The sequence below is a fragment of the Dryas octopetala genome, chromosome 4 (assembly GCF_963921425.1).
Source record: "Dryas octopetala chromosome 4, drDryOcto1.1, whole genome shotgun sequence".
Taxonomy (NCBI): domain Eukaryota; kingdom Viridiplantae; phylum Streptophyta; class Magnoliopsida; order Rosales; family Rosaceae; genus Dryas; species Dryas octopetala.
The window spans coordinates 15,754,857-15,779,046 of NC_141369.1; the positions used below are offsets into that span (position 1 = coordinate 15,754,857).

The 24,190-nt window shown below is 37.6% G+C and overlaps 1 protein-coding gene, 1 long non-coding RNA gene and 2 pseudogenes across 2 annotated transcripts; all 4 read right to left on the reverse strand.

Annotated features, from left to right (window-relative positions):
* Window positions 1–1,125: 1,125 nt before the first annotated feature.
* On the reverse strand, window positions 1,126–2,193 carry LOC147287301 (uncharacterized). The gene has a single exon (XM_086240897.1). It carries the CDS (start codon window positions 2,191–2,193, stop codon window positions 1,126–1,128), a length of 1,068 nt encoding a protein of 355 aa, XP_086097023.1.
* Window positions 2,194–3,336: 1,143 nt separating this feature from the next.
* On the reverse strand, window positions 3,337–4,395 carry LOC147287302 (uncharacterized). Its single transcript, XR_015122068.1, has 2 exons — window positions 4,259–4,395; window positions 3,337–3,512 (listed from the first exon to the last, which is right to left on the reverse strand). It is a non-coding gene; the product is annotated as an uncharacterized LOC147287302 (long non-coding RNA).
* Window positions 4,396–11,189: 6,794 nt separating this feature from the next.
* On the reverse strand, window positions 11,190–15,845 carry LOC147287303 (calcium-transporting ATPase 12, plasma membrane-type pseudogene; annotated as a pseudogene).
* Window positions 15,846–19,054: 3,209 nt separating this feature from the next.
* On the reverse strand, window positions 19,055–23,615 carry LOC147287304 (putative calcium-transporting ATPase 13, plasma membrane-type pseudogene; annotated as a pseudogene).
* Window positions 23,616–24,190: the final 575 nt, after the last annotated feature.

The window sequence follows — 24,190 nt, forward strand, 5'->3', positions numbered from 1 at the left end:
TGCTAAACTTGGCATATAACTTGTGTTCTCTCAGCGTTTGTAAGACGTAATGCAAGTGTTGTTCATGCTCTTCTTTAGATGAGGAATAGACGAGGATGTCATCGATGAATACGATCACGAACCGATCCAGGTAAGGTCGAAAAATTCGGTTCATCATATCCATGAAAGTTGCTGGTGCGTTCGTTAAGCCGAATGGCATCACCAAGAATTCGTAATGCCCGTATCGAGTTTGAAAGGCTGTCTTTGGTACATCTTCCTCCTTGATACGAAGCTGGTGGTATCCAGATCGAAGGTCTATCTTGGAAAAGAAACAAGATCCTCTTAGTTGATCAAATAAATCATCGATCTGAGGCAGCGGGTATTTGTTCTTTATTGTGACTCTATTCAGCTGGCGGTAGTCGATACACATCCTGAGAGATCCGTCTTTCTTCTTCACGAAAAGAGCTGGTGCACCCCATGGTGATGTGCTGGGACGAATGAACCCTTTTTCTTGCAATTCCTGAAGTTGAGTCTTCAGCTCCTTAAGCTCTGCCGGTGCCATTCGATGTGGAGGTATAGAGATAGGTGATGTGCCTGGATAAACTTCTATGGTGAACTCTATTTCTCTTTTCGGGGGTAATCCGGGCAAATCATCTGGAAATACATCTTCGTATACTCGCACCACTGGGATGAATTCAATCTGCGGTCCATCTTCTTTTTCGATCTTGAGGTTAGCGATTAAGCTCCTAAAGTCATCCTCTTTTAAGTTAACAGTTAATCTAGGATGGTGAGTTTCCCTATCCCCGTAAAATTTAAATGTTTGTCCATCCGATGTACTTACCGTTACCATTTTTCTTCTACAGTCGATAATAACTTGGTATTGTGTGAGCCAATCCATTCCGAGGATGATATCGTACTCCGACATGTCCATTATCATCAAATCAAAATATACTTTATGACCCGCTATTTCTATCATGCAATTTTTACATATTCTATCAATTTTTCTAGCACCTCCTAACAGAGACCCAACTTTCAGTGGAAATTTCATGAATTCAGATTCTAACTCAAGGATGGATGCAAATGACTTTGAGATGAAAGAATGTGTAGCGCCAGAGTCAAACAATATTTTAGCCCAAGAATTAAATACTAGGAATGTACCTTCCACCATCTCTGGTTCTGTTGACTCCGCCTTTGCTCCATAGCATACACTCTTGCCTGGGCAGGTTGTTCAGAACGTTTTATACCGGGTGGAGGTTTAGGTCTTATTTGAGTGGGTTGTCTTCCGGGACGTGGTGGCTGTTGTACCATCGGTGGCCTCCATTGGTTCTGTTGTGGCGGGTACGGAGTACGGTATTGGAATTGAGGTGCGTGAGGAGCCTGATATGTCTGCAACTGTGGACAGAATCGTTGGGAATGCCCAGCTTGCCGGCAGTGATAGCAAATTATTGAGTCTCGGTTCACCACATTTGATCTTGGTGGCGGAAGTTGAGAAGGTCCAAACCTTGGGCGCTTGCTGCTTGGTCCTCCACTTGCATTCTTATGAATCCAATTTTTCCTTACCTCTGGAGTACTTCGTTCAGCTATAAGTGCTCGATCTACGACATCTGCATAACGAGTTAATTTGAGAATATTCACTTTTTCTTTGATTGCAGGTCGAAGACCTTCCTCAAACCTTTTTGCTTTTGTAGCATCATCAGGTATCATGTAAAGCGCAAAACGTGATAGTTCTTCAAATTTGGCTTGATACTGGACCACAGTCATTTCCCTTTGGAGAAGGTACATGAATTCACGTGCTTTTGCTTCTCGTACAACTCCAGGAAAATATTTTTCAAGGAAGATCCTCTCAAACTCTTGCCAATTCATATTTTCTGTGTCTTGCATCCCTTGAACTGATTCCCACCAATGATATGCCTGTCCCTCAAGATAAGAACTGGCAATAGTTACTCGTAGTTCTTCTGGTACCCTCTGATTCATCATACTTCTTCTGATTTGACGTAACCATTCTTCTGCTACTATTGGATCTGGTATACCCTTAAAGACAGGGGGTCGAGATTTTCGAAATTCTGCCTGAATTCGCATGACTCGTTCCACTTCATCTTCTTCGTGACGTCCTCGATTGCTTTCACGAATCGCATTTGCCATGTCTTGAATAGCGGCGATTACTCCATCGTTTCCATTCAACACGTGGTTCGCATCCTCTGCTTCTCCAGCCATCTTAATAGAATAAGAGTTAATGCTAGTTAGCATTTCTACAAATATAAAATAATTTTCAAACTTATTTACCGCAAATACATATATAATCTATAACCACACCACAAAAAGGGTAAACAACCATTTAATATTATAGTTAGAAATCCAGGTATCTTTTTTTTTTTTTTTTTTTTTTTTTTTTTGACTTTGTCATTTTTTTACAACTCCTACCTTCCATTTTCATTATCCTAGTATTTAAGTCAAAAATATTTCCAAAACATTCCCCAAAATATTTCCCCAAAATATTTCCAGTTGCCAAAATCAACCCCCTTAAATATGGTCATCTTTAAGTAATTTTTTTTTAGTGCACTCTATCCTACTCGTCGTCAGAACTATCATCGGTGACTGGTGGTGGGGGTGTGTGGGGCTCGCCACAAGCTAACTCTGTAGAAATCTCTGACACAGGTGCCACTCCTGCTATAGGTATTGCTTCCATAACATGTTGTTCTGCATGTAAATTTTGTGCTACTGCTATCTCACGGGAAATCTCATAAATCTCATCATTCATAGCCAACTCTAATGCCCCAACTAAAGCCCGAGTCTGTCCTCTTACACTGTGTCGAACCATCTCCCTTTGAGATTCTGGTGCAAGGTGAGGAAACAAAATCAAGATATCTCTAATCTCATTAATCAAGAAGTTACGAGCATCCTGATTGACCGCTTCATCATATACCGCTTGGTTAAGAGGAGCTATCCCCTCAGGACCGATGCGATAACCCCCCCATCTATCCATTCCTTCAATTACATCCATACTGTCAACATAATTAATTTGTCCATAGGGTTAGTAGAACATAAACAAATAAATATTGAATACAAACAGCAAACAAAAATCAATCATATACATACATATATTATTTCTTTTACCTTTTAAAATCGTAGATGAAATATAATCCTACTCAATTTGTCCCATTTCTCAAACCTATAAGCTCTGATACCAACTTGTCACAGCCCAATCCTGAATAAAATCTAATATCTAGGAGTGAAGCGTGACTTACGTCTTAATCGCAGATTTATAAAAATTTTCTACAATTAAGACGTGAGAAGAAAATAAAAATAAAAATAAAATAAAATAAAATAAAATAATATAAAATAATTGAAGAGACTAAGTAAAGTGAAAATGAAAAATAGACTTTATTTAGCAAAATACTATTCCAAAAGTACCATACTAGATGTTCATCTTCTTATATATTACAATGTATTGTTAAACAAACAAAACATAGTACTCCAGCAAATTCTCTAAATTTCCCTTGGGTATTCCACATCATTGGTCATATTTCCGTCACCTGCATGATTTATTAGGGTGTGAGCTTTTAAGGCTCAGTAGGGTATATTGATCCCTCATGGCCAGTTATCACATTTAATCAATGTCTCAGTAAAAGAAAATAAATACAGATAATGATTTCAATTATATGCAATGAGAATGTGTGTACTCACTCCTTAACCATTCCCGTTGACACATACCCAAGACAAACAGGCCTACACGTCCCATACCATGCATCCTTCCACTGTGGCCCCGAATGTCCCAAGTATGAGCCAACACCCGTCCGTCCCTTAAGCCCAAATATTTTGAATATAATTAATTCCACTTTTTCTTCAATAATTCTTCCACAAATCATGAGATCACCAGGTACATCTCCCTTTCTCCATGGTATCTCTAATAAATCACAAGACCACCAAGTTCATCTCCCTCTCTTCTTGGTGTCTCAATTAATCATTTTCTTAACCTTGTTCACAATCACACTTTCCTTATGCACTTGTGATTATGCATGTAAAGATAAACATTAATGCATGTATAGAGAAATTAAATAGTACATGCATAATAATAAATATCACAGACTTAGGAATTTCACAGTGCTCACACAAGATTAATAATAAAAGCTTATTCACAAATATAGTGCACTTGATACATTTAATGAAGAAATAACATCACAAGTAATAAAGATAAATTATCACAAGAAAATAAATCACACAACATGACACAAGGATTAATTGTAATATAGTCCAATCATTGGGGAAATAGAGACCCTACCTTAATCTCTTGAGCTCGAGTTCCTTCTTGGTCCGTTCCTATGTGTTCGGGTCTTTCTTTATTCCCTCCTTGAGTTCTATAGAGGCTAAAAGCTGTGAGTTCCTCTCCTTCTCTAACACTTTCTAGTTCAGTCTCTCTCTCTCTCTCTCTCTCTCTCTCTCTCTCTCTTTCTCTTCCTCTCTCTTTTCTTTTTCTCTCGGGTTTCTTCTTTGTCTCCTCTGTTCAGTTTTCTTTTTGCTGCTCAAGACTATTCATACCTTATAATCTAATTGGCATGCATTTTCAGTTAAGAAGGGATGTATCTAATGATTATTTAGATAAGGATTATCCCTAAAGGAATCACCACCCTTGATCAAAGCTTAGGTGTGCTAGTTTTGAGAAAGCTAATGGCGTTGGTGATTATCTTCAAACCCTTTCAGATTTTTTTTTTTTTTTTTTTTTTTTAAGTTGGGCTTTTCATCTCTTGTAAAACAATTGGGCTAAAGCCCAAACTTAGAAGTTTAACCCAAATTTTTAAAGCCCATAAATATTATTATTATTTATTATTATTATTATTATTATTATTTATTATTATTTTTTTTTGGACATTACAGACAAAAACAAAATAGCACTGCAAACTTACCTCAGAATCATCACGTTGGCCATCTCCAAGTGCACGAGAGTCAAGAACATTAAAACTTGTTTGGCCGGGCATACCCAATATACCAAAATTTGATGAAGCAATTCAAAAATATATGATCAAAAAGCTCATAGTTAGAACGTTGCTCATGTTTGGAAGCACCTCAAATTAAAATAGTGATTATAATATTGCAATTGTTGATGTGTGGTTAATAGAAAATGCAATTAACCATTGTATATATATATGCAAGGGTTATATGATCATGAAACGAATATAAGCCATGTTTGTTTTATTAATGAATTCTTTAAACTTTATGATTTTTTATTATTCACAATTGAGTGATTAAGTACTGTACATCATATTTATAGTATACATGAGTTCCCGAGCCTTATACAATAAGAATATATTCTTGGTGAATAATAAATAATACATAACAAAGGAAATCTAATGAGAAGAAACCACATCAACTAAGGGTTTATTATTAACAAATTCACATTAATTATTTATCTTCATCAGTGCTTTTTTTTTTGGTTCGTGAATTTTCATTCATCTTCAGCTGCTCAGCATGTAGATACATTTAAAAGTTAGTGTGCAATCCCTTTTAGCCCCGATTGGGATTGCGGTGAAGGACCCAAAAACTGTTGTGGATGACAATTCTCAATCACCTACAACAATTTTGGTGTTTGGTAAAAAAATAAAAAACTGTTTTTTCCCACAATTCTCAACTCCCCACAACAAAAACAAAAAACAGGTTTTTAGGTGCTTTTGAAAGCTGCAGTGACTTACAGCAATAATGAATATTTTATTTTACCCATAATACCCTCATTGATTTCTATAATTTTTATTTGTTTATTTTAAATTAAAAAAAATGTTCATTGTTAGTTATATTTTATATTGTGATAATTAATTATGATATTTTATTTATACGATTAAAATTATAATATACCTAAAAAAATAATAGGCATACTTATGTAATAGTGTTGTTCTTAGAAAAATTAATGCTAATAAAAATTTGTAGTCAAAAATTTCAAAAACAAGTAAAAAAACATTTTATTTTTACCAAACAAATAAGTGAAATGCACTTTCAGCATCATGTCCATTTTAGTAATTATACACAGTCACATCATTTTTATATTAATATTTATCAAACACTTTGATACTGTTTTTTGCACTCACAGCATTTTTGAAAATATAGTTTACCAAACACTCAACTGCTTTATTTTACGGCTCACTTTACTTAACAGCTGTTTTTTCTGGCAGCAATATCAAACTGGCCCTTACTCAATCCCATTTATTTCTTAATAACTAGTCACTTTTCTTTAATTTAAAGTTTTAATTCAAAGTATCAATTTCAACAAGTTTACCTATATTTTAGCTAAATTTGTGCAAAAAAAGTTGAAAATCTATTTTAGCTAACTGCTTTTAAAATCTTACCCTAGCAATGTTCTCTACTTTAGCTAACATTAATATTTTATTATTTTAATATTTTAATATTATAGCTCATGAGAAATAAATTTGTACTATTGTATTTAAAGAATTCAAAAATTATTCCCATTATGCTGCTTTGGCTATAGTTATTTTCTCTCTCCTCTCAACCAAATTTAGCTAATCTAAAAGCAAATCCTAAATTAACTAATTGGATAACTAATCTGTTGGAGAATGAATTTGAGAGGAAATTAGCTAATATAGATAGAAAGGGAAAGATAGCTAAACGTACTGTTGGAGATGCTCTTAGGATTCCATTTGAAGAAGTGAATATTCCTAATTTCATGTAGTTTGCACTGTTAATAAGCTAGCATGCATGGTTAAATATATGGACGTACAACATGTTTTGGACTTTAACTACATATATAGAACCTGATTATAGCTAGTACTTTGATTAATTAAGCACTCCCAGACAAATTGTACTTTGATTTTTTTGTGCTTTGAATTATGTGTAATCGAAATGATTTTCATTCATTTTCATATAATCATATTAATTTGGACTTCAGTCTCTTTTAATATATTCTACTTAACGCAGAGCCTAAGACCTAAGACTTTTTTTTTTTCTTTTGAAATTAAGAAAACGAAATTCATTAGCTAGAAAGGAAAGTACATAAATTATCTTTAAAAGTGTTAATTACTTTTACCTAGTTTTGGTCCTTTGGATTTTCACACAGTGTGAACATATTGATTTAAATTTTTAATTATTTTTACATTTGTAGTGGAGACCGGCCCTCACCGGCCTCAAGCAAGGGAGGGCAGCCGCCGTCAGCCATAGCTGGCCACTTTTAAAAAAAAAAAATTTCAAAAAATTTAGGATTAGTTAATAAACTTGCCATTAAGAATTATATTGAAATTTGGGTGTGTGAATATCAGTTTTTGAATGTGGTCATAGAAGCCTCCCTACTGAAATTAGTATCTAGTATTAAGCATGCATGAATAATGACTATTAGCCCCAAATCGTCATAATGAGTTAATGACCCTAGAAAGAATTTTCATTTGGGTGGCGATTCTGGTGAAATAAAAAAAAAAAAAAAAAAAGCCCATTACCGCCAGAGCCCATAATTTCGGTTTTTATAGAAGGGGCTTCTAAAGACACCCCACAATCTTCTTCACATACCACACACAAATTTTTTTTTTCAAACTTTTACTTTTTCCCTTAAACAAAATAAAATAAAATAAAATTTGTGTGCAGAGAATGTGAGAAGATTGTGCGGTTGTCTTTAGTAGCCCACTGTCTAGATAACACATTGGTTTTAATACGAGAGACTAGCATGTTAAGTAAGGCAGCAATTTGTGTTAGTCGGTTGAGTTCGTGTCGTGTCATTTTGTGTTCGTATTCAATACTAGTTAGTTTTAATTCAATTTGTTTAATTAATCGAGTTAAATGACTCAATTCTAACTTAACCTATTTATAATCATGTTGAATGAGTCAATTTTAACTCAACCCGTTTATAATTGTGTCGTGTTCGACTTTAACTATATATTTTGTGATCTAAAAACTTAAACATAATTTTCTTTAAATTTTAACTAAAACTATCACTTATGCATCATTTATAAGAACAATCTATTTAATTATGATATTAACAAAATCATTAAAAAAAAAAACTCTATAACTTGGTTTGGTTTTCGAAAATCGAAAATCTTAAACCAAAAAAATTGGTTTAGTTTTTCGAAAAAAGTTGGTAAACCGACCAATTATCGAAAAAAATTGAATCGATTGTTACTGAAAGAAACCAAATCAATTATTACCGAAAAAACAGAAATATTTACCCAAAAAAGCCGAAACAATTACTGAAATTTAATAATATATATGTTTATATAATATTATTATATTCGTAACATAAATGCTAAACTACTAATATTATAAACTAACTATAAAAAAATATAAATATATAATGTATCAAATAAATATTATTAAAAGTGTGGATTAAAATATAAAGTTATTCTATAATAAAGTAAAAGTTATCATTTTTAGAAAATAAGAATCTTATTGTTAGGTAAGTTATCACGATAGTATTAGAGATTTTAATTTTTTTTTTTTTCAACTTACGTGACATTCATATATTAGACACTAAAAAATATGTTAGAAAAAAAGTTAGAATGCAGCAAAGTAAGTTGGGAATATTATGAATGAATTGCCACTAAAAAAAGTTGTCACTAAAAAATTGTCATGTTAAATTTGCCACTTCTACCGTTATGTGCTACCTCCTATTCAAGAGTGTAAATATGCGAATATTTATTACTTAAATGGGACTATCGGAGTTAATAAATATTTTAGGAAGAAAAAAGATAATTAATCGCTTTTGCTCATTTGCAGAAGTTACATGAGCCACACTGTATGACATCGCACTCACCCCTACTGCCCAAGTCTGTCGTTTTTCAAAACAGATCATCACAATTCACAACCCTATTATTAGAACTTGATTAGCTTGCTTGGGTGCTCTATGCCATTAGAGAGATGACAAAGTTTGAAAGCTATTTCCGAGCCAATTGGCATTTTGTCTGGAATTCAATGAATGTGTGAGTGTGACCCCAAAATTATTGATTTAACAAGTCTTTCTCTCACAATGGCCAGTGTACTGGTACCCACAAGACAGGAGAAGAATAAACTACCTTCCCGCCTTCACTCCCCCCTCCCTCATTTTCATTCATTGTTTTCTTCTAATAGCTGAGACTGAGACAGAGGAGAGTTTGAGAGATGTGTTGGAGTCTTATATATCTCTGAGCATGGACGCTGCTCTGAAGAATCAGACCATCCCACCACTCGTCCTTCTAAATCTGAGGTCAATTTTCTATACACAAGTCACACTGAGCTGCATTTTCGATTTATGTTGGCTTTTTTCATGAATATTTTTCTGGGTTTATATTGGTTGACTGGTTGTGGTCTTAGTTTGAGGTTCAGTTTATTTGGTTGTTTTCGGGTCTCTGGGGATTGAATTTGAGAATTGAGAATCTGGGTTTGCATCAATTTAAGTTTTTAGGCCTCTCTTTGCCTATGTTTGTTTGTCCTTTGCTTAAATTCTATGCCAGAATGAGTTTTTCCCAATGTTTCTTTTCCACTGTGCATAATTGGGTTACAATGTAATCTGTAACATAGACACCACGGGGATTGGGTTGCAACTTTGTTTATTTTATCTTTAAACTGAAAACACATGCATGTTACTAGATTGCATACATAATCTCTCTCTCTCTCTCTCTCTCTCTCTCTCTCTCTCTCTCTCTCTCTCTCTCTCTCTATACATATATGTTTATACATCCCTTTGTGATTTTTCTTACTCACTTAATAATTATTACGTTTTCAAGGTTATGCAATGAAATTGCTGATTCTCAACCTGCAGGATTCCCCTAAATTAGCAATCTTTCTCAAATTGAGCCAGTCAAGTCCATAGAAAATGACCACACGTTAACTTTTGCATCTTTTTTTACTGCACCGCAGGATGTTTCCCTTAGTGAAACTAAATTCTTAGGAAGATATCCTTCCTAATTATAGGCAGTTACTTATCCAATGCACAACAATTATATTTTTCCACACAATTCATAACTTACTGTTCATGTTCTTTGCTGAAATAAAGTGAAAAGCATATTAGTTGCTAGATTATACAAGTGTTTTATGTCATGTTCATGTTGTCAGGAGTGACTTCTCCGACCCATCGAAACCTGAGTCCTTCCAGGAAATCATAATAATGCATGTGAAGGAGTTTCAGTTGTTGTTCAACAATCTTCTTTGGGTACAGATCAACTGGAATCCTTTACATCTGCAAGTTCAGCTATAGAGGTTACTAATGCAGTGCCAACTGAGAATTTGGAACTAGCAGTTCAGTTTCTAAGTACCTTGAATTATAAGCAATGTATTGCCTTGTGATGCTATTGACACAGATACTGTGCTGGAAGTAGCCGGCATCATTTGTTCAGTTGTTATACATCACTCAAAAGAAAGACACTCTTCTTTTGAAAGTGAAGCACACACATTTGCGCAGAATCTGCCGAGTTGAGCAAAGAAGAAGCAGCTGGATGCGATTGGGTAATGTTGATTTCTGAGGATGATGGTCAATTAAAGTTTGATCATCAACCATTAAAGAGAATTCTGCAAGGCAGGATCCTAAAACAGTGGATCCTGGAACAATCTCTTTTAGCTCATACATCCTACAAGACAAGCACAATCTATCCTAGCTACAAGGTAATATGTTCACTTTACCAATATATTTCTCTAGCTCTCGATGAGAAGCCTCATCCTGCACATGGAGAGAGGGTGCTAACTTGATATACATTAGCTCATTCCCTTAACAACTAATTAAGTTTTTTTTGGGTCTAATAGTGGTCTAACAAATAGATGTCGATATTGTTTTCCCTGGAATAATTGAAAAGGTGACTAACAAGCCTCACATGACCAAGTTGAGTTTTGCTAAAGCTTACCAGTAATCTAAACACATCCATATATTGAGATTTGATGCACATGTAACTGAAGAGATATATGTTTCAAGTACAATTCCATAATATTGCATATTGCCAAAGTCACAAGGTGGCTGTATTTTGTTGGGATAGTAGCAGATTCTTTTATTACAGTGGCGGGGATAGGTTTAGGTGTAAGAGCTTTTGTCTAAATGGGTTTCTGTTTTAAATTTGAGTGTAGACAGCTAAGTTAAAAAAATGTTGTTGGGATAGGATAATTCTTTGAGGTTGTTCTGTAACCCATTCATTTGAATACATTTCTCCTTTGAACTGTATAAATATTGTAAGAGGCTGAACTCAAATCCAACTTCGGAAAAGACTTGTCCTATATAAGTATATATTCTTTTTTTTTTTTCAAAGATGTTATAACACTGAACATGAAACGCTAGCAACTGATGTTACACTACTCAAAATTATTACAGTAAAAGAGCTACAAAAGATTTAGTCTGAGAACCTATTTTTTTCTATGTGTTTGACTATGCAGAAGCAGTTGGGCTGCTTGCAACCTGGTATCCAGAAACTGGAATGTGCTTGACAAGCCAACCAATCGGCCATGACAAAGCTGCAATGCCAATGCAGGCACTCCATTGCCCCCAATCCAGCCTCTCAGTATTGGCAAGCCTCATCAGAAATTCCACCACCAACATTTGAAGAACAATGGTAATACCAATTATGGCTAAGAACAGCTTGTTCTTAAGTAACCCCTTAAATGTGTTCTTCTCCATTTTTCTTGCATTGAACTCATTGAAGACTTGGCAAAGAACAAAAGTGTTGAAGATAAGGGTGTTCTTAACCTGTTCATCCACACCAAAGATGGATCTTCCCTTAAATTGTAGAGTCAGCAACATGGTGACCTGATACAAGGCCTGAGCAATGAGGTTTCTCCACATGTCTCTGGTTATGAGTGGCTCTGTTCGACCCACAGGTTGCTTTTCCATGAGATCATTAGTCGGTTGTTCAGTGGCCAAAGCCAAAGCCCCTAATGTATCCATTATGAGGTTCACCCATAGCAACTGGACCGCAGTCAATGGAACTTTACCAGAAGAAACAGCACCAACAAAGTTGATAACAAGCGCAGCCAGGATGACTGTGAGTTGGAACTGAAGGAACTTTTGAATATTGCTATACACACACCTTCCCCACCTGAGAACTGTCACCACAGAGCTGAATTTATCATCTAAGATGACAATATCTGAGCTCTCCTTTGCAACTTCAGTGCCTTGGACCCCCATTGAAAGCCCGATATCTGCTTCCTTTAGGGCCGGTGCATCATTTGTGCCATCTCCTATGACCGCAACCACGTGGCCTTTCTGCTTCAGGCACTGTACCATTAGAAGCTTATCAGATGGTGACGATCTTGCCATTACACGAATCTTATCAATCTTTTCCATCATCTCTTCATGTGAGTAATTTCTGAATTGTGCACCTTCTACTACAGCCTGATCATCTTCCAAATCCTCATCATATGGTTTCAGAATCCCACATTCAACAGCTATAGCTCTTGCTGTGTGCACGTGGTCACCAGTCATCATCTTAATGTTCACTTTAGCAGCTCTCAATGTATCTACTGCTGTTCTGACTCCTGGTTTGCATGGATCTTTTAAACCCACAAGACCTAACAATGTCAGTCCACTTTCTTCAAGCTTCTCAGGATTGACCCGACCATTCTCTTCTTGAAGCACAATTTTGTGAGCAAAGGCAATGCACCTCAGACCTTTGGCTGCCATGTTCTGAACAATTGACTCAACATGCATTCTTTCTCCATCATTTATGGCTTTCACTGTCCCAGTTTTATCATAATAATTTGAGCACATGGAAAGTATCATTTCAGCAGCACCCTTCCAGTGGGTTTGAGTAGCCTTTTCGTTGTTCCTCCTCATCAAAACACCGCTTCTCTTTTTGTGTGAATTGAAGGTCTCTTCATGGATGATCTCACACCCTTGTTTCACTTTATCAATATTCACACCGAAATCAAACATGCCCCAAGAAAGTATTGCTTTCTCAGTTGGGCTACCAGATTTCTCAGGGAAGGATGATGAATTTGGTGGTTTACGAATACTTCCAGCAGTGCTTAAACCAACAGCCTGTTGGAGTAATTGGAGAATGGTAGGTTCTATCTCTGAGAGATTCTTTTCTGTCATTGCTTCTGTACCAAGCCAGAACTCTGTAACCTTCATCTGGTTCAAAGTAAGAGTGCCTGTTTTGTCTGTGCAGATTGTTGTGGCTGACCCCATTACCTCACAAGCAGAGAGTTTTCGAACCAAAGCGTTGTGATTCATCATTTTCTTCATTGAATAAGCCAGAGTCAAAGTAACAGCCAGAGGAAGACCTTCTGGAATTGCCTCCACAGCAGTCGTGATTGCTGCAGCTACAATATCCACAACAGTATTCATCACATCATCAAACTTGGTCTGGCTGCCACTGAATTTCCTGTTTCCTCTATTATCTTTGGTGTTTCCTGTGAAATAATGAATCAGAGAAGCCAGAAGAACAAGTAGATCCACTGCTAAACCAACCTTCCCAATAGAGGAGGTCAGCTTGTTGAGGCGTGTTTGCAAAGGTGTCTGCCTATCCAAATCACGGCCTATTGAGCTCATGATCATCTCGCCCCTTGATGTGTTCATGCCCACAGAAGTCACAAGCATCAAACCAAACCCTTCTGTCACCTTTGTGCCAGAGAAGAGAAAAGGATTGTCTCTGTCATTGATCTCATTGAGTATATTGTCACAACGACTATCCCCATTCATGACCTTCAAGGAAAAGCCTTCCAAGAACAACCCATCTGCCGGAACCTGATCGCCAATCTTCAAACACACGACATCACCGACCAAAATGTCAGAGATTGATGCAGAACGGCGCAGTCCATCTCTCATAATTTCCACAAGACTTGTATGCTCATCACCACTAATCTTTGTCGAGAGCCTTTGATCAAATTGTCTTGACTGCCTAAAGTTGGAGACAGCGGACACAACAACAACCAAAAGGACAGCAAAAATGATACCGCCACCATCATACCACCCATCTTTGAAACCATCTTGTTTAACACCAAACCCTAGAGAGAGTATTCCGCATACCACAAGCATCATAATTGTGGTGTCCTTGAATATTGCTTCAAACACAAAACTCAGAAAGCCTTTTGGTGCAGGCGGCTTCTGATATATGTTGGCACCAAAAACATTCTTTCTATGCAGTAGATCAGCCTCATCACTATCACTAATGCCACTTTTTGCATCACTCCTAAGAATTGCCACCAATTCTTTGGACCCTCCATATTGACTCAAAAGCTCAATGTTCTTTTCCTTTACCATATTGGTAAGCATTTGCTGATCAATATTATTGTTGAGGAAAGGAAGGTGTTCGTGCAACTGGGCATTGTTGGGTTGGACCTGCACGTCTATGACTGTGTAAGAGAGGGAGCGCAGTAACGGGGCATTGTTTTCACCAACTACCTGTTTCTTGCAAAGTGAAACAAGAGCCCTGGTGGAGTATATGGCTGTAAAAGCTAACCTCCACCTCTGCTTCTGGGGTTTCGGCAAAGCTGGGATATCTTCTTGATCTTCTGACATGGTGGCATTGTTGGGTTGCACCTGCAAGTCTATGGCTGTGTAAGAGAGGGAGCGCAGTAACGGGACATTGTTATCACCAACTACCTGTTTCTTGCAAAGTGAAACAAGAACCCTGGTGGAGTATATGGCTGTGAAAGCTAACCTCCACCTCTGCTTCTGGGGTTTCTGCAAAGCTGGGATATCTTCTTGATCTTCTGACATGGTGGCACGTTCTCCAGGTTTTTCAGGCCTCAGAGACATATATGACAGTGGGAAATGATGAAGACAGAAAAAAGAAATTAAGGGGGTGTAGGCTGGGTGTAACGACTATGATATATAGTTGAGGGAGAGATACGTAGGTAGCTAAGGAGTTCATGTGCAGGGACTGCAACTGTAAGGTGAACCATATTTATAGAGATATATGGGACCCTTCAAAGCATTCATATGGAAGGAGGGAAGAAGGTACGTACCAAATGAAAGTAACAGTGCACAACTAGAATAAAGGCTTAAGGGTGCAAAATAAAGGAGGTCATACAGGTCAACGGCAACCCAAAAAGAGAAAAGGAGGTAGAGGTCAGCGGACAACTGCATATGTTGATGCTGATTTGGGGTGGAATCTTTTTGTTTATGATGGGAATTCCAACTCGTGAATACCGATCGACCTCTTTTAATGAAGACTAAAATATTAAAATGGTTGAAAAAGTTCATTTTACGGTTCTGTAGGCAAGGACAGTTGTAGGCAAGGACAATTGGGAGTGGAAAGGGGTGTAGGGTGACATATAGTAGCTTTCAAGGAACTTGTGCGCGCAAAGAAAACGATTGCAGCTGACCGATTTCAGAGACCTGCGAAGCCCTGAATGACATGTAACGAAGAAATGGTAGTTAAGCATAAAGCATTATAACATGTGGATTAATGGAAGCATTATAACATGTGGATTAATGGAAGCATTATAACATGTTCAAAGGAAGCATGTGGATTCTGGAAGGAGGGATCGAAGAAGTCGTCATTATATGCAACATGCATCACTATCATGCTTTATGTTTACAGCATTATACGAAGCCTTGTATTCATATATAGGCCGTATTGACAGAAAATATTCATTTCTGTAGGCAAGGGACATTGGGAATGGTTGCATTTGAAGTTCCATTCACGTTGTTGCAAGAGGCTGAAATAGTGAAATCTCCTTTCCAGCCGAATTGATATTGATTTGGTTATGTTCACACAACCTGGAACTCTCTGAGAGCAATCAAATGTAATGGCTTTCTCATTAAGTTTCTTGAAAGCCACGGTATGTCACTTGACTCGCCCCTACAGCCCAAGTCAGTCAATGTTCAAAACAAATCACTGTTTGGTTAGACAGAAAAGCAGAGAGAATCAAAGAGAAAACAAAAATAGAACTGGTAAAAGTGATTTTCCATTACTAGCTCAATAATACAGAGAGCCCTTTATTTGGGCTTATAACTTTAAACAGCTGTCATAACAGCAACCACAGACTAATAGGCTAGGATATATGGATATTGACCCAGATAGATATTGACCCAGATATATAGATAACTTTATACATGGAATGTACAGCAATAGATATTGACCCAGATAGATATAGGATATATTAACAGTGCCCATTATGGAGTCATGGATATTGACATAGCTTGACATAGAAATATCAAAATATTCCATGTGTTGGGACTATCTTCAGGTGCACTAAAATGAAGGTGGGAGACACTAACATTGCTGCATCTGCTTATACTAATATGTCCCATTGGACTGTCAACATGTGTAAGTCCACTTAACTTAAGATAATCACATTTGAAGAAATGTAGAGCCTGCAAACATTTAAAGAATTTATTATTAGATTTCTTGTAAATATCTCTACAATATATGTAGGAAGTTTTCAATTTTTCATTAAGAATTTCTCAAATAAGTATATTAAATATATATATGTGGGTGTAAAAGTGCATGCATAATTATAGCTAACCTTTGGTCGTTGCTGGCAGTGTACCTTGTTCACCTAGAAATGAGTGACAATATTTTCCATGTAAGAGTACTTCACGAGCCACTCAAATAAAAAATGTAGAATTAAGCACTCAAATTATAATTAGAATGTCATGTATAACTGTATAAGATGGTTAAGTTGGCTAGCATTGCTCCACCAAAGTGAACCATGCCCATTGATCTCGCCTGTACCATTGATAAGGAGGTTGGTCACAGCCGAGAAGGATAGCCATGATTCTTTTACACATTCTTTCCATGCATCCGGAGTGTTGGGTGCCACAATTTTCACATAATATATAACTTAAGCTTCATATATGTGTATATATATGGGAAGAAAAAAAAAGGTGTCTCTCATTAATTCCATTTTTTGGCTTAATTTTGTTATAGTTTGAACTCCATTTGTTATTTCAATATTGGTCTTTGTTTAATTTCTTGCCAAATAAAATATCAAAGTTAAATATAACATAAAATTGACAGACTTGTGTCAAGTGTTCGAGGAAGAAGTAAAAATGCACTGTCAAGCACTTTGCAATGGCTACCGAGCGCTCGGCGCTTGGTGTCCGTAAAAAAAATTACAGACGTCCGCCTGAGAGAATTACTATACGCAAGGGTTATATGATCATGAAACGAATATAAGCCATGTTTGTTTTATTATGAATTCACATTAATTAGGCACGACTCCTTTAATATTGTTTTCTCCATTTTTAAAGAACTTTTCAACAAGAATATTCAATTTTCATACAAAACAATATGAATATTTAATTATAATTTATAAACAAGAAAAAAATATCATAAGATTAGTTTTCCAACCCTAAAAAATAAAAAGAAAAAAAAAGACCTATAGGCAGGGTCGTTTAAGGCACGGCACGAGCACGAATGGTCCGCGGGCCGTGTTGGTCCTAGTTTTTAACTATATGGACCGGCCCAAACACGACACGAAAGCACGATGAGCTAAACTTCAACAGGTTGGGCCAGGCTGGGACGGCCCGTTTGACACATCAACATGCAAATAACTTTTCAAGTCAAGTCCCCTTTATGATGTCATAAGATTCTTTTGTTCGCTCGATTACTCCTGCTAAGTTGTTGTGTAATTGGTTACGGCCGAACTTTGTGTTGTAGCTGAGATTATATCATCTCGGCCGAGAAGTTGTAATTTCCTTTGATTGGATATGACCTTGGTGCAGCTTTCTCTTGCATGACAAGGTTAGGGTGGTGGCATGTGGCATTTTATTTCTAGTATCAACAGTTGTTATGCCACGTGGTGTTACGGTCACACACAAGAATTTCTTGCGAAAAAGGGGAGTAAGTGGCAGACCCGTGTTAGGAGGAAGGCGGACACATATTGGGATTGGGCGGGATGAAGCGCGGAACTAATGTCACGTCATTAAACATACTGCATCATGATTGGCCACGCTAGCATTTAACCTCCAACTCTAACGGTGCATCGAACATAAGCCTAGTTTTCAATTTAAATATTAGTTTATGGATACACTTGAAAAATTTTATTGTTCGTGGATCCGCTTGAAGGCTAATTTGGTATTGAGCCTATATTTTTTCATGTATATGTTGTCTAACCCTAGACCTCTCATTTTGATTTTACTGTTAATATTCTCATTTCTAACTCTCTCTCATCTTCTTCTCTTTCTCTCACTGTCTCACGTTCTCATTTCTAACCCCTTATCTTTTCATATTTTATTGGCTTATTTACTTTAAATATTTTATTTTTATGTTTTGATTTTTTTTTTTTTATGGCTAAAATGAAAATTTAAAACTTACAAAAAAAGAGATTTGATTCAGTAAAGTTTTGAGTTTAAACAGAGTACCCCTATACAAAATGAAGAGGGCTATGATCTCAAAAAAATAAAAGGCTATAATTATAAGGGTCTAGTACTCTAGTCTCACCCAAATAATAGATGTGCAATATTTAATTGCTATCAAACGAATGAACAATCCCAAAAAATGAGTACTATGTATGTTCTATCGAATAAGTAAACATTGTTACAATCCATTAGAGGAAAGGACCTAGCAAGGCCTATATATAATTGATGACCAATCTAATTTGGAGGAAGATGTCGGTGTATAAAACCTAATTTCTTCACACACCTTTTACTTGAAAGCGATCGACCATAATCCAAATATTGCTCATTTGCTCATACTACACATCAAATTAATTGAAGACCGATTAAGCAGTTCATTTGCTCATTTGCTCATTTGGGTCACTGCGGCGTATGTGGTTCAGTTTGATGCACATGTAACTGAAGAGATATATGTTTCAAGTACAATTCCATTATATTCCATATTGCCAAAGTCACAAGGTGGCTGTATAATTTTGTTGGGATAGTAGCGCGCAGATTCTTTTATTACAGTGGCGGGGATAGGTTTAGGTGTAAGAGCTTTTGTCTAAATGGGTTCTGTTTTAAATTTGAGTGTAGCCAGCTAAGTTTGGAAAATGTTGTTGGGATAGGAGAATTCTTTGAGGTTTGTTCTGTAACCCATTCATTTGAATACATTTCTCCTTTGAACTGTATAAATATTGTAAGAGGCTGAAATCGAATCCAACTTCGGAAAAGACTTGCCCTATATATTCTTTTTTTTTCAAAGATGTTATGACACTGAACATGAAACGCTAGCAACTGATATTACACTACTCAAAATTATTTACACAAACTGCAGTAAAAGAGCTACAAAAGATTTAGTCTGAGAACCTATTTTTTCCATGTGTTTGACAAGGCAGAAGCAGTTGGGCTGCTTGCAACCTGGTATCCAGAAACTGGAATGTACTTGACCAGCCAACCAATCGGCCATGACAAAGCTGCAATGCCAATGCAAGCACTCCATTGCCCCCAATCCAGCCTCTCAGTACTGGCAAGACTCATCAGAAATTCCACCACCAGCATTTGAAGAACAATGGTAATACCAATTATGGCTAAGAACAGCTTGTTCTTAAGTAACCCCTTAAATGTGTTCTTCTCCATTTTCTTGCATTGAACTCATTAAAGACTTGGCAAAGAACAAAAGTGTTGAAGATAAGGGTCACTACAAGAAATGTGAGCAAAGCACACCCCTCGTTAGTGGCACAAAATGGGGTGTCAATTGGGAACTTCAGTCTCTATTACCCAATTGACACCCATTTTTGTTAAAATCGAGACACTTCAGTCCCTATTGCCTAATTGTCACCCCATTCTATGCCACCAATAAGGGTGTGCTTTACTTATATTTTTTGTAGTGGGTGTTCTTAACCTTTTCATCCACACCAAAGATGGATCTTCCCTTGAATTGTAGAGTCAGCAAGATGGTGACCTGATACAAGGCCTGAGCAATGAGGTTTCTCCACATGTCTCTGGTTATGAGTGGCTCTGTTCGACCCACAGGTTGCTTTTCCATGAGATCATTAGTCGGTTGTCCAGTGGCCAAAGCCAAAGCCCCCAATGTATCCATTATGAGGTTCACCCATAGCAACTGGACCGCAGTCAATGGAACTTTACCAGAAGAAACAGCACCAACAAAGTTGATAACAAGCGCAGCCAGGAGGACTGTGAGTTTGAACTGAAAGAACTTTTGAATATTGCTATACACACACCTGCTCCATCTAAGATGACAATATCTGAGCTCTCCTTTGTAACTTCAGTGCCTTGGACCCCCATTGAAAGCCCGATATCTGCTTCCTTTAGGGCCGGTGCGTCATTTGTGCCATCTCCTATGACCGCAACCACGTGACCTTTCTGCTTCAGGCACTGTACCATTAGAAGCTTATCAGATGGTGACGATCTTGCCATTACACGAATCTTATCAATCTTTTCCATCATCTCTTCATGTGAGTAATTTCTGAACTGTGCACCTTCTACTACAGCCTGATCATCATCCAAATCCTCATCATATGGTTTGAGAATCCCACATTCAACAGCCATAGCTCTTGCTGTGTGCACGTGGTCACCAGTCATCATTTTAATGTTCACTTTAGCAGCTCTCAATGTATCTACTGTTTCTCTGACTCCTGGCCTGCATGACTCCTCTAAACCCACAAGACATAACAATGTCAGTCCACTTTCTTCAAGCTTCTCAGGATTGACCCGACCATTCTCTTCTTGAAGCACAATTCTGTGAGCAAAGGCAATGCACCTCAGACCTTTGGCTGCCATGTTCTGAACAATTGACTCAAAATGCATTCTTTCTCCATCATTTATGGCTTTCACCGTCCCAGTTTTATCATAATAATTTGAGCACATGGAAAGTATCATTTCTGCAGCTCCCTTCCAGTGGGTTTGAGTAGCCTTTTCGTTGTTCCTCCTCATCAAAACACCGCTTCTCTTTTTGTGTGAATTGAAGGTCTCTTCATGGATGATCTCACACCCTTGTTTCACTTTATCAATATTCACACCTAAATCAAACATGCCCCAAGAAAGTATTGCTTTCTCAGTTGGGCTACCAGATTTCTCAGGGAGGGATGAAGAATTTGGTGGTTTACAAATACTTCCAGCAGTGTTTAAACCAACAGCCTGTAGATTCTCTTCTGTCATTGCATCTGTACCAAGCCAGAACTCTGTAACCTTCATCTGGTTCAAAGTAAGAGTGCCTGTTTTGTCTGTGCAGATTGTTGTGGCTGACCCCATTACCTCACAAGCAGAGAGTTTTCGAACCAAAGCATTGTGATTCATCATTTTCTTCATTGAATAAGCCAGAGTCAAAGTAACAGCCAGAGGAAGACCTTCAGGAATTGCCTCCAGAGCAGTCGTGATTACTGCAGCTACAATATCCACACCAGTATTCATCACATCATCAAACTTGGTCTGGCTGCCACTGGATTTCCTGTTTCCTCTATTATCTTTGGTGTTTCCTGTGAAATAATGAATCAGAGAAGCCAGAAGAACAAGTAGATCCACTGCTAAACCAACCTTCCCAATAGAGGAGGTCAGCTTGTTGAGGCGTGTTTGCAAAGGTGTCTGCCTATCCAAATCACGGGCTATTTCGCCCATGATCATCTCGCCCCTTGATGTGTTCATGCCCACAGAAGTCACAAGCATCAAACCAAACCCGTCTGTCACCTTTGTGCCAGAGAAGAGAAAGGGATTGTCTCTGTCATTGATCTGATTGAGTATGTTGTCACAACAACTATCCCCATTCATGACCTTCAAGGAAAAGCCTTCCGGAACAACCCATCTGCCGGAACCTTATCGCCAATCTTCAAACGCACGATATCACCGACCAAAATGTCAGAGATTGATGCAGAACGGCGCAGTCCATCTCTCATAGTTTCCACAAGATTTGTATGCTCATCACCACTAATCTTTTTCGAGAGCCTTTGATCAAATTGTCTTGACTGCCTAAAGTTGGAGACAGCATTCACAACAACAACCAAAAGGACAGCAAAAATGATACCGCCACCACCATACCACCCGTTCTTCAGGCCATGCTGTTTAACACCAAACCCTAGAGAGAGCATTCCGCATACCACAAGTATTATTGTGGTGTCCTTGAATATTGCTTCAAACACAAAACTCAGAAAGCCTTTTGGTGCAGGCGGCTTCTGATATATGTTGGCACCAAAAACATTCTTTCTATGCATTAGATCAGCCACATCACTATCACTAATGCCACTTTTTGCATCACTCCTAAGAATTGCCACCAATTCTTTGGACCCTCCATATTGACTCAAAAGCTCAAAGTTCTTTTCCTTTACCATATTGGTAAGCATTTCCTGATCAATATTATTGTTGAGGAAAGGAAGGTGTTCGTGCAACTGGGCATTGTTGGGTTGGACCTGCACGTCTATGACTGTGTAAGAGAGGGAGCGCAGGAACAGGGCATTGTTTTCACCAACTACCTGTTTCTTGCAAAGTGAAACAAGAACCCTGGTGGAGTATATGGCTGTAAAAGCTAACCTCCACCTCTGCTTCTGGGGTTTCGGCAAAGCTGGGATATCTTCTTGATCTTCTGACATATTGGCATTGTTGGGTTGCACCTGCAAGTCTATGGCTGTGTAAGAGAGGGAGCGCAGTAACGGGACATTGTTATCATCAACTACATGTTTCTTGCAAAGTGAAACAAGAACCCTGGTGGAGTATATGCCTGTGAAAGCTAACCTCCACCTCTGCTTCTGGGGTTTCTGCAAAGCTGGGATATCTTTTTGATCTTCTGACATGGCGGCACGTTCTCCAGGTTTTTCAGGCCTCAGAGACATGTATGACAGTGGGAAATGATGAAGACAGAAAAAAGAAATTAAGGTGGGTGTAGGCTGGGTGTAACGAGTATATATGATATATAGTTGAGGGAGAGATACGTAGGTAGCTAAGGAGTTCATGTGCAGGGACTGCTACTGTAAGGTGAACCATATTTATAGAGATATATGGGACCCTTCAAAGCATTCATATGGAAGGAGGGAAGAAGGTACGTACCAAATGAAAGTAACAGTGCACAACTAGAATAAAGGCTTAAGGGTGCAAAATAAAGGAGGTCATACAGGTCAACGGCAACCCAAAAAGAGAAAAGGAGGTAGAGGTCAGCAGACAACTGCATATCTTGATGCTGATTTGGGGTGGAATCTTTTTGTTTATGATGGGAATTCCAACTCGTGAATACCGATCGAACTCTTTTAATGAAGACTAAAATATTAAAATGGTTGAAAAAGTTCATTTTACTGTTCTGTAGGCAAGGACAATTGTAGGCAAGGACAATTGGGAGTGGAAAGGGGTGTAGGGTGTTTTACAGTTGATATACGTGGTGACATATAGTAGCTTTCAAGGAACTTGTGGGCGCAAAGAAAGCGATTGCAACTGACCGATTTCAGAGACCTGCGAAGCCCTGAATTCCATGTAATGAAGAAATGGTAATTAAGCATAAAGCATTATAACATGTGGATTAATGAAAGCATTATAACATGTGGATTAATGGAAGCATAATAACATGTTCAAAGGAAGCACGTGGATTCTGGAAGGAGGGATCGAAGAAGTCGTCATTATATGCAATATGCATCACTATCATGCTTTATGTTTACAGCATTATACGAAGCCTTGTATTCATATATAGGCCGTATTGACTGAAAATATTCATTTCTGTAGGCACGGGACATTGGGAATGGTTGCATTTGAAGTTCCATTCACGTTGTTGCAAGAGGCTGAAATAGTGAAATCTCCTTTCCAGCCGAATTGATATTGATTTGGTTATGTTCACACACCTGGAACTCTGAGAGCAATCAAATGTAATGGCTTTCTTATTAGCACAAGTTTCTTGAAAGCCACGGTATGTCACTTGACTCGCCCCTACAGGCTACAGCCCAAGTCAGTCAATGTTCAAAACAAATCTGTGTTTGGTTAGACAGAAAAGCAGAGAGAATCAAAGAGAAAACAAAAATAGAACTGGTAAAAGTGATTTTCCATTACTAGCTCAATAATACAGAGAGCCCTTTATGTGGGCTTATAACTTTAAACAGCTGTCATAACAGCAACCATAGACTAATAGGCTCGGATATATGGATATTGACCCAGATATATAGATAACTTTATACATGGAATGTACAGCAATAGATATTGACCCAGATAGATATATGGATATATTAACAGTTCCCATTATGGAGTCATGGATATTGACATAGCTTGACATAGAAATATCAATTCCATATGTGTTGGGACTATCTTCAGGTGCACTAAAATGAAGGTGGGAGACACTAACATTGCTGCGTCTGCTTATACTAATATGTCCCATTGGACTGTCAACATGTGTAAGCCCACTTAACTTAAGATAATCACATTTGAAGAAATGTAGAGCCTGCAAACATTTAAAGAATTTATTATTAGATTTCTTGTAAAAATCTCTACAATATATATAGGAAGTTTTCAATTTTACAT